Source organism: Symphalangus syndactylus, chromosome 10 (genome assembly GCF_028878055.3).
Source record: "Symphalangus syndactylus isolate Jambi chromosome 10, NHGRI_mSymSyn1-v2.1_pri, whole genome shotgun sequence".
Lineage (NCBI taxonomy): Eukaryota > Metazoa > Chordata > Mammalia > Primates > Hylobatidae > Symphalangus > Symphalangus syndactylus.
Window position 1 is genome coordinate 125,768,977 of NC_072432.2, and position 13,389 is coordinate 125,782,365.

General features: G+C 36.4%; 1 protein-coding gene across 16 annotated transcripts in view; it reads left to right on the forward strand.

The window, feature by feature from the left end:
- NRG1 (neuregulin 1) overlaps positions 1–13,389 on the forward strand; it is a 1,142,226-nt gene that overhangs the window by 1,108,368 nt on the left and 20,469 nt on the right. For 10 of the 16 annotated variants that reach the window (XM_063611456.1, XM_063611457.1, XM_063611458.1 and 7 more), the window contains 2 exons: positions 4,300–4,358; positions 11,090–11,113. In XM_063611456.1, the coding sequence (XP_063467526.1) occupies positions 4,300–4,358; positions 11,090–11,113 (83 nt within the window). Of the gene's footprint in view, positions 1–3,635; positions 3,704–4,299; positions 4,359–11,089; positions 11,114–13,389 lie in introns of all 16 variants that reach the window. The other 6 variants (XM_055295920.2, XM_055295922.2, XM_055295924.2 and 3 more) reach the window with 3 other exon arrangements.

Consider the following 13,389-nt stretch of genomic DNA (forward strand, 5'->3'; position numbering starts at 1 on the left):
CTAAAATTTTTAAAAACCCTGATTTCCATCTTCTAATCTGATTAATGAAACAAATGGTATATACATATATATATATATATATATATATATATGTACACACAAACTCTCTCTCTCTCACACACACACACACACACACACGTATATATATTTAAAGCTACAACAAGTACGTGTTATTCAGATCCTTAGATTACTCTCAGACATAAAATTCTTGGAATTTGCTCAAACTCATGCCAAAGCTTATTGTTCAAACTCAGGTTTGATTTATGTTATTCTTACCTTCCAGGAAAGTGGTGGATTGAATGTTTAACATACAATGTTGATAATAGAAATGTATCAGAAGCCAGTCTCCCGAGTCTGTTAAAAGTAATTCCACAGAATTTCACAGAGCTTATAGATCAACTGAGTTTTCATTTGCATGTCCTTTCTCTACATAATCAATGCAGTGTGCAGTTGGCTTATGTAGAAACTATCTCAGTTTCTGCTTTTCCCTTCCATCTCATTTGGCAACAAATTTAGATGTCTCTGAAGGCTACATCCTTTTGTTGCTGAACACTTGAGTTGCTTAGGCACTTGCAATTTGTTTTACCTCAACAGTTGTCTTAAAAGTCCATTTTATCAAGAAGGATTTTTAGAAGTCATTGAGTTCTGTCGTCCCTGACTGGTAATGCATTCAGAAGAAACGATGTTGGGGTTTTCTAGCAGTGATTCCATGTGTTAGAATAAGTATCATTTCCCAGAACCTTAGTGGAAAAAGAGGTCTTTGATAATCACTTAATTGCATCCCTTCATTTTATCACTGAGGAAAATGAGGCCCCATAAAGCGAAATAGCATGTCCATGTCCAAACAGCAAGATACCACAGTACCGAGAGAGAGCGTTTGCCTCCCTTTTCCCAGTTCAGGGTACATTACGTCTTGAACTTTAATTTACATCCACATCTCTTAGGGATCTTGTTAAATGAAGATTCTTATTCCATAGTTCTCGGCTGCGGCCTGCGTTTACACTAGCATGCTCCTAGGAGATGCTGATGCTGTCAGTTCTAAGTAATAACAGGGTCTTATAACACTAAGAAACAATGCTGAGAAAATTCATCTCCCAAATGAAGACAGACACTAGCAAAAGGATAGTTCTGGTTGAGAGGTAGCTGGTATTTCCAAAAAATGACTTGCATACCTCAAGTAGTTCTAGTGTTAGTGCACCCAGTTTTCCGTATGATTTTATGATAGAGATAAGCCATCATCTCATGCTAGCTTCCTAGGAAACCTCATGTTAGAAATTCATAATAGTTAGAAAATTGATTGGGTAGGATTTCTGACTCCCTTTACCTAGTTGTCCTGTGCTTTCTGATCACAGAACTGGTTATAAGATGCCTAATGACAATTTCCTTATAAATGCCTTCCTTCTCTTAAGGAACTCGTGATTCCTTAGCTATTTGTTAATTTAATGATTCTTACTAACATAAGGGCATTTCCTGCCTTGAGCAAATATGTGGTGTGTGTGTGTTTCTCTCTTACACATACACAGCGTGTTCACATATCTTATACCATGTTCTTTTGTAAGAAACAAATGGATTATTTGTGCTCAATATGAGAATTTTAACTTTTATCAAGGATTCAAAGAAGTGGGATGAAATGATAATTACTGAATACATCATTAATTCTGGAAACACCTGCTTTGATTATAGGGTTTGTCTATATGAACTTATAGTCCTGGTTTAGGAACAAATAAAAATCCTATTTACTTCAGAAATAATTTTGTCAAATAAGTTATATGAAAAAAGTTCCCATGTGTTTTTTCTTATAGACATTCAATAAGAATGTGAAGACGTTCTTATTGAAGCATGAGAAATGGCCTCTTTTTTTTTTTTTTTTTTTTTGAGACAGAGTCTTGCTCTTGTCTCCCAGGCTGTAGTGCAATGGCACGATCTCAGCTTACTGCAACCTCTGCCTCCTGGGTTCAAGTGATTATCCTGCCTCAGCCTCCTGAGTAGCTGGGATTACAGGCACCCACCACCACACCCGGCTATTTTTTGTATTTTTTGTAGAGACAGGGTTTTGCCATGTTGGCCAGGCTGGTCTCAAACTCCTGACCTTGTTGTGACCTTCCCACCTCAGCAGTGGCGTGAGCCACTGCGCCCGGCCAAGCTTATACTTCTTATTGACATATTTCTCAAGGTAGCTCTTCCTCTATTCCCTGCAGCAAAAATATTCTAAACAAAAATAATCCATTTACTTATATGAAGGTGTTTCCAAGAGTTTAAAAGAGCTGTATCAATATAAGATGTTTGTTGTTTAAGCTTAAACACGTACTCACAAGGCAAAAAATCTGAAACTGCTAGTATTTTATCTCTTTCATAAAGTAGGAGAATTACATATACCAAGTCACTTGGTGAATTGGTTTGAAGGGAAATGAAATTACCCCTATATTGGTAATAAGGAACAGTTTTGTTCATATCTCTTTGATGCCAAAAATATAGTATGTATTCTTATTTACTCTGTGGTGAAAAGGGTTGTGTAAAAATCACTAGGTATGAGCTACCAGAGCTAACTTAGAAAGGCTCTTTGCTTGATGGTTGCTGTATAGATGAACTATTAATAATAATTATGATGATGGATGTTGAGGATTCAAAATGATGGTCTTTCTATCTGTAAGTATATTGCTTCCTAGAACCTTTCAGTGGCCCTTTTTATTAGAGGATATACTGGTAAAATCAATCCTCCTTAAAATGCTTTAGTTATTAGAGTAACAGCAACAACAAAAAAGTGGTAATTATAAAGAGCTTCCGTATTTAAGCACAGCCCCATTGCATGACCTTAAGAACAGTATTGTATCAAGATTCTAGAATTTTGATGGTTAAATATATGTGAGTGAATAACATGAAAAATTGTATACAGTTTTAAAAATAGTTTTACCTTAAATGCAAAATGACATGTATTAAGTAATTCTGCATAAGAATAACTGATCTAAATTTTAAAATGTATTTGTCTTTGATTTGGGATAATGCAATTAAGTGAAATTTGTCTTGATAAAAATCTGTTTCTAGTATCTTTGAACATTAAAAACAAGAGTTTATTTGTAATGTCTTTTTAAAAAACAGAGAATGTAGTTTTTCTTGTCAATAATCATTATAGTGTGAAAGTACTTGACTTCTATTGTTTAATGACTTAACTTGTAACATGAAACACCCATGAAATAAATACACAATTGAAATAAGTATATAAAAGAAAAAGCTCAAGATCATTTATTGATAAGAGACAGGGATGGAATCATATTAGCGCTTATCAAAACCAGTGTTTCAACATAGTGAGAATCAATGATCAGTGGCAAATAGGGTCATGCCAAAGGGAAATTGACAGCTCTCCGGCCCATGCTGCCTCTTATTCCACATTTCAACTTCACTCTAGTTAAATTTCAGTTAACCAATCATTTGAAGACCGAAGCAAACAACAACAAAAATCTGTAACCCACAGTTTTCGTGGGACATGGTTTTCTAAATGTTGTGTCTTTTCTTTTCTTTATATTGCTTGGTACCAGATCATTTTTAGGAATCTCCATATTCCATAGGAGGAAAATTGCCAGTCTGAAAGCTCAGTGTCTTTAGCATTTTTTTTTGCTTACCACATGTTTGCCCTCTAGGTGCCAACCTGGATTCACTGGAGCAAGATGTACTGAGAATGTGCCCATGAAAGTCCAAAACCAAGAAAGTATGTTAAAATAATCTGAAATTTGCTTTCTCCCCCAACTACAGCAACAATCACTACCACTTGGTGCTTTTACAGCTCAGTCGTAACTGATTCATTTTGTTCTAATTATGGCTTAACCTCTCAAGGCATAAACCCATTCAATGTTACCTTATTTAACTGTCTCTCAAAGTGGGTCCCTAAGTCATCAATTTACAAGAATGGCCAGTCACGATGGCCCCTGATGCTGACAAACCATTGCAGGCAAGCCAACCGAGAAACATTTTCTTCCAACGTGTGTGACCAAAGCCATCATATGGAAAACTGAGATGAATAAAACATCAAATTTCATTTTAAGGGGTTCCCTTTGAAAGAAGGCAACCACTTAAAGTGCTGGGATCTTTCCACCATCCCAACTTAACTGCAGTCTGTCCCAATTTTTAACCATTTGGGGGAAGTGCCAGAGACTGAAAGCCATGATCAGGGCAAATATTCAGTTCCTGAGGGTGAACCCACCAAGTTTCAGTCAAATGACACTGAAGGAGCTTCTTTCTAGCATATATTCACCTCTTCTCTTTTTCTCTGTTTTTCTACCATTGTTTTTTTGTTTCTTCTCTCAGGTGCCCAAATGAGTTTACTGGTGATCGCTGCCAAAACTACGTAATGGCCAGCTTCTACAGTACGTCCACTCCCTTTCTGTCTCTGCCTGAATAGGAGCATGCTCAGTTGGTGCTGCTTTCTTGTTGCTGCATCTCCCCTCAGATTCCACCTAGAGCTAGATGTGTCTTACCAGGTCTAATATTGACTGCCTCTGCCTGTCGCATGAGAACATTAACAAAAGCAATTGTATTACTTCCTCTGTTCGCGACTAGTTGGCTCTGAGATACTAATAGGTGTGTGAGGCTCCGGATGTTTCTGGAATTGATATTGAACGATGTGATACAAATTGATAGTCAATATCAAGCAGTGAAATGATAATAAAGGCATTTCAAAGTCTCACTTTTATTGATAAAATAAAAATCATTCTACTGAACAGTCCATCTTCTTTATACAATGACCACATCCTGAAAAGGGTGTTGCTAAGCTGTAACCGATATGCACTTGAAATGATGGTAAGTTAATTTTGATTCAGAATATGTTATTTGTCACAAATAAACATAATAAAAGGAGTTCAGATGTTTTTCTTCATTAACCAAACAGTTTGCATTGAGGCATTTTTTAAAAAAAGCATCAAGTAGGAAAATTAAAAACAAACATTTCACAGCAAATGAGATATCCTGGCTTCTGCTTGCTTAGGGAACAAGTAATTCAGGCACTAGTTTAAACAATTATTTATTTATGTTAGCATTTCTTTATGTTTCAAAAGTAATTTAGAATAAAATAGTTACTGTTATTTGTTTAAATATTTATTTTGAGATATAACAACTCAACTATAGGATAAATATGTGTTTGTATATATATATATATAAAACTTAAGGCAAAACTGGGAAATTTGGATAGATGTTCGTGGCTTCCTGAAGTTTTGAACATCATTCCTAAAAGACCCAATTCACATTGTACATAATTATATAAACCAAACCATGTATTTGTCCTATTGTGAACTGGGTTTATAACTTCTGATCCTGGAGCTTTCAAAACATTGCATTTAAAATGCATATCATGTAGTTATCCATGTAAATGAAAGAATGGCAATTTTTTTCTGTAAAGGTTCAGAGAGCAAATATTTTAGGATTTGTGGTGACACCATCACTGTCACAACAACTCAAACCTACTATTGTAGCATGAAAACAGCTGTAAACAATGCATAAAACTGATGTGCATGGGTGTGTTCCATTAAATCTTTATTTACAAAAGCAGACAGTGGGCTGGATTTGTCAACCACTGATTTAGATTGTCAATTGCTCACCCTGAAAAATATGTCACATAGCTTACTGCAGTTTAAATTCACCTAACATAAGAAACAGTGATATAAGTTGGTTATTTAGGGGTCCTGAAAGGATCAAATTTACCCTTGTTCTGATGCATGCAGAGAATAACTTTCTGTAATTCCTGTTAACAGTCATAGAAGTTTCCAGAATAAATTCTATAATGTATAATGGTAAGATTAGACCCATAATGTGCAATCATTTATTTAGGGAGGTAGTATTTATTTATTTACATAGGCTACGTATCAAAGACAACTTCCTAGGTAGGCCATTTTCTGTTGTGAAAAATTAGTAAATTGGCATTGCAAAATTTCCAAACAGCCTTCACTTTATTCACAAACATTTAAATAATATGCATTTAGTAGGGAGAATTTTTCTATCCACAGCTAAAGCGAATAGCTTGATTTAATTTTTAAGTTAATTTTTTAAAGATAGGATAGAAAATAAAAATAAAAGGGTAAAATAGAATGTTATTTAATACCTTAAAGCATTTCTCTTAGAAATGTATATTTGTATTTAAATAACATAGACTCAGCAAATCCATGTGGCTGGATAAATACAGTAAAATCATACTTTAGATTTTAATGACAATTTTGATCACCTAAGTTAGACTTACATTTTTGGTGTTAGAGTTTTACTGTGCTTTGAAGGCAATGTTCAGGCACTATATAAACAAAAGCATTAAAAATGAAGCTATTTCCCAGCATAGTTATGTAGTTAGATCTGACAGGAGCAACCAGAGAAAATATTTTCAACTTCTCTTTTAGACCGTTTGCTTTTTCAGAAGATATCATTTTAAAATAACCACTATGTATTTGTGAAGTTCAGAGTGTGATTCCTTAAATAAATTCTTTAGTATGCTTTCAATGCCACTTTTGGACGATATCCAGGAAAGCAGCATTCATATTTAACCTGATTTAACAAAGATTGATTGCACATTTGTGAACAATATATGTAATGGCTGTGCAGCAGAGATGCCTCATGTCTGGAAAAGCAAGAGCTTCCAATCAGAAATTGCTTTCCAGTGTTGTCTTACTGAGAGTTAATGTTCTAACCTCTATGCCTTAAATTTTCAATTTTTATCTCTGCAAACCCCTACATAGAAGGCAGAAAAATAAATTTGTGCTGCTCTGAGAACTTTATGTTCAAGTAGCAATGAAAGCCAGAATAAAGATAGAGAATGTCACCATAGTGACCGTTTTAAAATTTAATTGTTTGTAGTCTTAAAGTCTGGAAAACATAAATTTTGAACACAAACTGGGGAAAGATAGTCCCCACCTTCAAAGAGAAACATTCAAAACTTACCAAACTGCATTTTCAGTTGAAAGATAACATTCTAAAGAACAGATAATTTTTTAAGTTTATTAACATAAAACTTACATTATTCAGATTTGATACAGTTGATTCTGGTCAGAATGTCCAATGGGCCATTTACTGATTTATAAAAACTGACTTAAAATATGAAAGAGAGGGACAAATGTATATTTTATAAGGCAGCCATTTGCCTTGAAATAAAACATTATATTTATAGTACTTTCTAGGAAAATATTGTCAAGGTTAGTCAGCTTCAAATTTGACCTAACTTGACACAGAATTCCTAGTTGGAAAAAATTGTGTTCATCAATATGTGGTGTGGGTTGTGTGTGTGTGTGTGTTTGTGTGTGTGTTCGTGTGTGCATCCACACATATGCGTGTGTATACAGGCACTCCATAATCAATGTGCAGATTTTAGGGAGGAAAAAAGAAAAAGCACCCACACTTTAATAGTTAGGGGCAGTACAGAGCAAGTATGTCATATATAAACTAACATATAATAGGACCTAATTATAGAATAGCTCAAATTTAGAATATTTTAAAAGATTGTAATTTTAGAACTTTTAGGAACATTCTCACACTGCGTAAATTTAGCAGATATCCTTAAAAGTAGTTTTGAATCACAGGTTACGAGTGCATCCATCATTTGCATGGATTTCTAAATGCAACCTGTTGAAATTATTCTTGTTCATCAAACATGTATCTTGCTAACAGTAGAATAGAGGAACACTTCACCTGTGACAAAATTGCCATAAATTCCAGCCAAGTGTTAGTGAGATTTTACTGTGTGTGTGTTTGTGAGTGTGCTTATGTGCACATGGAATTTGGAACTAAGGAGAAAGTCTCCTGTTAACATTTCAAAGGGCCCAGTGACACTACGGATTGGCATATGTGAAAAAAAAAAGTATCTCCATTTTATAAAGGTAAGTCTAAAATTAAAAGACAGACACTAAATTGGTCCTGTTTAGAATTGGCATTGACAGAACTCCTTTCGAAATCTCAGCTGTACAGAAAGTCAAGACTTTAAGATTTTAAGTCTTTGAGATGATTAGCATAGACAGGCCCAAGATGTTAAAGAGGAAAATCCTAAATGTCTTCAAATTTTAACAGAAACCATAATTGCATGGATATATAATTTTTGTAAAAGAAAGTTGTTCTATTGTTCTTTCCTTTAATGCAATTGAAAATTTAAATTAACCTACAGGTTAATCAGTTTTCCTCAAGCAATTATAAAATCCTAAGACAAAGGATTCGTGAGTCAATATTTAATAGTTTCTGAAGACTTTTAGATTTAAATTAATTTTTTTATATTGCTCAGAGCACAGCAGGAAATCACATGTAGAAAAGGAAACTAGATTGTTTACAGTAAACTTTGTGTTTTTGAATTATTAATTTAATTTGAAAAATGTAGTGGCTAGGCAGAAGTTCAATAGGAAGCATGTGATTCTTAATGAGCCCAGGCCAACATTAGATTAAGTAGAACAGATAGAAAGTAATAACCTTTTCATAAAATGAAAAGTGCTCCTGTATTCTGCCTTTTTTTTTTTTTTTGACTCACAATGAAAGAAATGTAGCTACCAATAGTAAAAATAAATTAGAACATTATTTGCTCTGGGTCTAGTATGACTGATGCATGTTCCCTCTGCTTGTTTCCTTGTTAGGGCTTATGGCCAGAAGAGATTCCAGTTTTAAGTACCAATTTCCCATTGAATTATTTGAAATTGGAGCTGCCTGATATGAATGACTTCCCGTGAAATGAAATTATAGTTAGGCTGACAGACTTACCTATAAAACTGTAAATGCAGTAATATGTATGCATGGGCATGCTACTAATTTTATTGAAGACTTAACCAAGCTTTCTATGCAACTAATATAGATCATGAGCAGTGTTCATGTAGGCATGGAATCCTGACTCTCTGGAAAGAGTTTCTGTAGACATCGCTTGATTTTAACCCTTAAATTATTACTGACTGGTAGGAGAAAAAGGCAAGAGAAGGGAGGGGGTTCTAGAAGGAAAAGCTGGGTCCCACCTTCATGGAAATGAGTAAGGAAATTTATTATTGACTTACTTGGAAAATGAATATTTTCACGTTGATGTTCCAAAGTTTGTATGAAGAAAGCAAATGGGAAAAAAATGACCAGTTTTTGACCAATTGAGTGTTGCACGGAGACAAGAGAAATTTATCTGGACTTGAATAAATTATTTTGCTGTGAATATTGTGCAACCAAGTTAATCGTAACTAAATCCCCTAGCTTTTAATTTATGAAAAATATAGCTTATTTGCTTGTGTACACTGGACCCAAGGCAGAGGAAATTATTATATATAGTGCTTCCCATTATCCTTGTTTTGCAATGTACTTTTTGATATATGTGTGTGTGTGCATATATATATATATATATATATATATATATGCTTAAAATCTGGGAAGCTTTATTTCCTTAAAGGGCAGCAAGTTTTTAAGTTTTCAAGTATCCCCAGAACTTACAGAGGTTTTCTGGCCGTGAAACTAGCCAAAAGTAAACAAGAATACAGTAAGTGGCCCAGAGTACATCTCTTGATGTGTCTGCTACCCAAGCTGTTAACCCCTTCTGCTGTTTGCCAACATATTTCATGTCTCCTTTACTCCCCAGGCATGCCCAGTGAGGCATGTGTTTGCATAAGAAATATTTTGTTAATGAAAAATTAACATGTCCAAAGTCACTAAAAAGGTCCATGGCAGAGGCAGGACCCGAAACCAAGATGATTCCAGCCCACTTATCTCCTGCTTTTTCCCTCTCTATATGAGGTACTTTTTCCATGCCCAAATGCAAGTTTTTGTAAGAGAAACACCCCTCCACGGCATTTTTTTCACACTTAAGAGATACCTTGCCATATCATTGAGTAGCCCTTGTATCTCTCGAGGCAGTGATCAAAGAAAGAAAATATAGATCTCCGTTGATATGCTGTCTCTCCTGCCAACCTGCTTCTTGACCACACACATAGGCGCATGTACGCACACACACAGAGAGAGAGAGAGAGAGAGAGGAAGTCCTAGAGCCTTCCGCATCATGAAATTTGATTATCAGTTTTGGTTTTGAGAATGAAAAGTGTCATCCCCGGAGATTTTTTTTTTTGGCCTTGTTTTCCCCCACTTCTTCAATGGAGCCTCTGCAGGTCCTGCTGTTCCTGCAATCCTGGAGTCTCTGGAGTCCCAGCTGCCAGGATTGCTGGCTCTTGGCTCATACCTTTGAGTCTACTTCCCTGGGCAGCCCTGCAGGTCCTCCAAGTGGCTGTGTGCATGGGAGTCCAGCATTCTGGAGAAGTGATTTCGCTGGCTCTCTGTTATTTAAAGGAGTAGTAAGTCAAGATGAAAAACCCTAGGAATTGGATCTTTCCCACTTATTTTTTCTTTACAGTTTGAAAAAAGTGAGGCGTAGAATTGTCCTATGCCATACAGAACTTATATGAGAAAAACTAGAAGGAGTCTCCAGTGTCCCAAGCCCCTGTTTGGGGTTTTGGGGCAGAAGCATTTGTTGCTTTCTGTGAATGAAACAGGCAAGTGATGAGGAAAGTGGAAGATTAGAAGAAGTAAAAGAGATACAGCTAAGAAAATAATTACATAACCAATGAGCAAGAAGTATTCGAGGCCAACTACCCACAAACAATCAAAAATCCAAGTCCAACCTGATAACATTTTCAGACCAAATTACCATCCTCTTGGCTTCTGCTCCTGCCTCTGCCAATGGGTGTCTTTGGGTAAAAAATAATTAATTAATTTAATTAAATAAAATTCACCTCCTTGGAACTTTGCTTCTGCCTTTTAAAAAGGAATGAAATAGTATCAAATGCCTTTTCTGATTATAAAAATAATCTTTCCATTCCCACACAAGGAAATAATGTAGGGTATAGTTCAGCAACAGAACTTCTCCCTCAGTAAGGTCTTTTAAGGGTTAATAAAGACACAGTGTGCTGGTATTTTGCACACTTCATAAAAAGAGACGTTCCCTATGTGGACTCACAGAGGCGTACCTGAGCACTGCTTCTTAACCACACACCATTTGTCTGGTTCAATGTGCACGCACAGAGAGCCATAATAGTCATGTGTAATGTGTTTTGGAGTGCAGTGTATTGCTCTTTTCTGAAACTTTTTCCCTTTCTTTCTTTTTTTTGTCAACTTTCTGCATTGGCAGAGCATCTTGGGATTGAATTTATGGGTATGGACCAATCATCATTCCTTTTAGCCTGCAGAATTTAGAGCCTATGAGCTGAAATCTTTTTCCCTTCCTACTCTTACCTTTCAGTTCCTAACTAATTTCCTTTTTCTTTAGAAGGGATCATACAGCTATAACAATGATTTCTCTGCATTCAATCTATGATTAGTTTACTGAAATGTTACCGAGTGCAGCAGGTTTTAGATTCCCAAGCATCCTTCACTTAGAGTTTAAAAGTACCCCACCTGCTGCAAATTCACATATATCCCACGCTGCTTAACCCACTGATTGGATCTAGCTCTGCTGTTATATAAAAGCTGGGGTAGGTAGTAGTAGCACATAAAGGATACAGGGGAAATCTACTCAGAGTCCTGAGAACAAAAGACTTTTTAAATCCAGCTGCTTAAAAAACACACAGCATCTTAGCCTGGTAGGATTTTTGGCATACAATGTAATAATCATCTATTTAATATAAACAATGTAATGTATATAGAAAGCCCTTACATTACAGCACAATATTAAATGCACAGACTTGAATTACTCATTTTCTGAAGATACTCAAGTACCACCCTAGTCAACTTCATTATCTTATAAGAAGGAAATAGAAAACAGAAAGAAAGCAGCCTTGTGCTATTTTAGGTGGAGATTCCAGTGGTAATGGAATTAAATTTGAGCCATGAAGATTATCCAGACAAGTAATCAAATAGAAAATTTCACACTGTAAAAGTAAAAGAAAAATATATGAGTATACAACACACTTTTTTGGAAGGCCTTCATCCTGCATAGTTGGGATTGAAGACCAGTCTCTGGGGAGTAAGGAGCTGTGCTACCTTCCCAGGGACTCCACAGGGCCAGGCCGGTCAGTCTTTCTCAATGCCGCCTGCAGTCCTGGACCATGGTTGGGTCAGTGACACAATGTCCTGATTCTCAGAATATCTAGTCCCCATCCAGCTGGCTTCAGGGACATCATGCAGCAGGGGCATCCTACAGCTGCTGCCTTCTTTTGGATGATAATGTCACACGCTGCACATAATGTAGTTTCCAGACTTTGCGGGAAATGAGGCAGTTGCAAGCTCTAGCAGCTACGGGGATTACTCAATGAGTTGCCCATTTCTTCCTCAAAAAAAAAAAAAAAAAAAAAAACAGGAGTAAACTATCAATTTGATGAGAAGCCCCCAGGTGCATGTAATGGGCCTTTGTGCCTTGCAGAACATCTCCCAAGAGGGACAAACACAAGGGGGAGCACCTCTATTACTAGGGAGCACATTGTGTACTGAGGGGAGCTATCTATTGGAGTTTTTTCCCTCAGGGAAAAAAAAATTGTCCCACTTATGAAACGGATTGTTGGCCTATCCTGCAGGGAGGGAAAAAAAAAAATTCTACCATTACCCCATACCCTTCTATCCTTAACAGCATATTTCTCATTTTTATAGCTGGAGGGTCTGACTATAGAATGTATTGTTTCTGTCCCCAACAGTAAAGTGAAAGATATTTGAGATATATAACTTCCCCCTCAGTAAGATCTTCTATGGGTTAGGAAAGACACAGGGTGCTGCTATCTGCGTGCTTCTCAAAGGTACAGTTTCCAGAGGCTCATAGTTCCAGGCTTGCCGGTGTACTAACCCAGAACATCGCATCCTTCAGGAAAATCAGACCTTAAAGGTCAAGTACAACTCAGAAAGGTAAGGGCTCTGTTTCTTGGCCAGGCCAGATCAGACTGAAAAATGTGCTTGATCTGGAAACATGTTAGTCCAGCCAAACCATGAAGACTCTGGGGCATTTGTGCTCATTGAGAGACAGACCCACCGATCGGATTGACGGACTCTTGTTTTTAGCCCTGTCTCTAATTTGCTCTTCCCCAGTTGACCTGACACATAAGAAAAAAATTAATATGGGGAAAAAAGAGGTTAAAGAATCCATTGTTTATATTATTTTTCACCAAGTATTTTTCCTTGATCACATTCATAGTGTGGGATCACCTGATTGAGCCAAACCGTGAAAAATTCAAATAGCAATGTGGATAAGGGTTGTAGTGCATCTGGTCAATGCTGACGTGAATACAAGATTTTAATCCCACGTCTGTATTCTATGGGCCTTTGCTTGAATCAGCTCATTCTAGTGCTGTTACATTACCCTTTGGCCTTTACTGAGCTACCTCTTTATTTCCATGAAATGATCATTTTACTGGAAAATGTGTGTCTGCCTACACAGCATAGAAAGAATGCGCCCGTCATCATGCACCATATGATTCCAAACGCAGCTCAATCTATTCTTCTGTA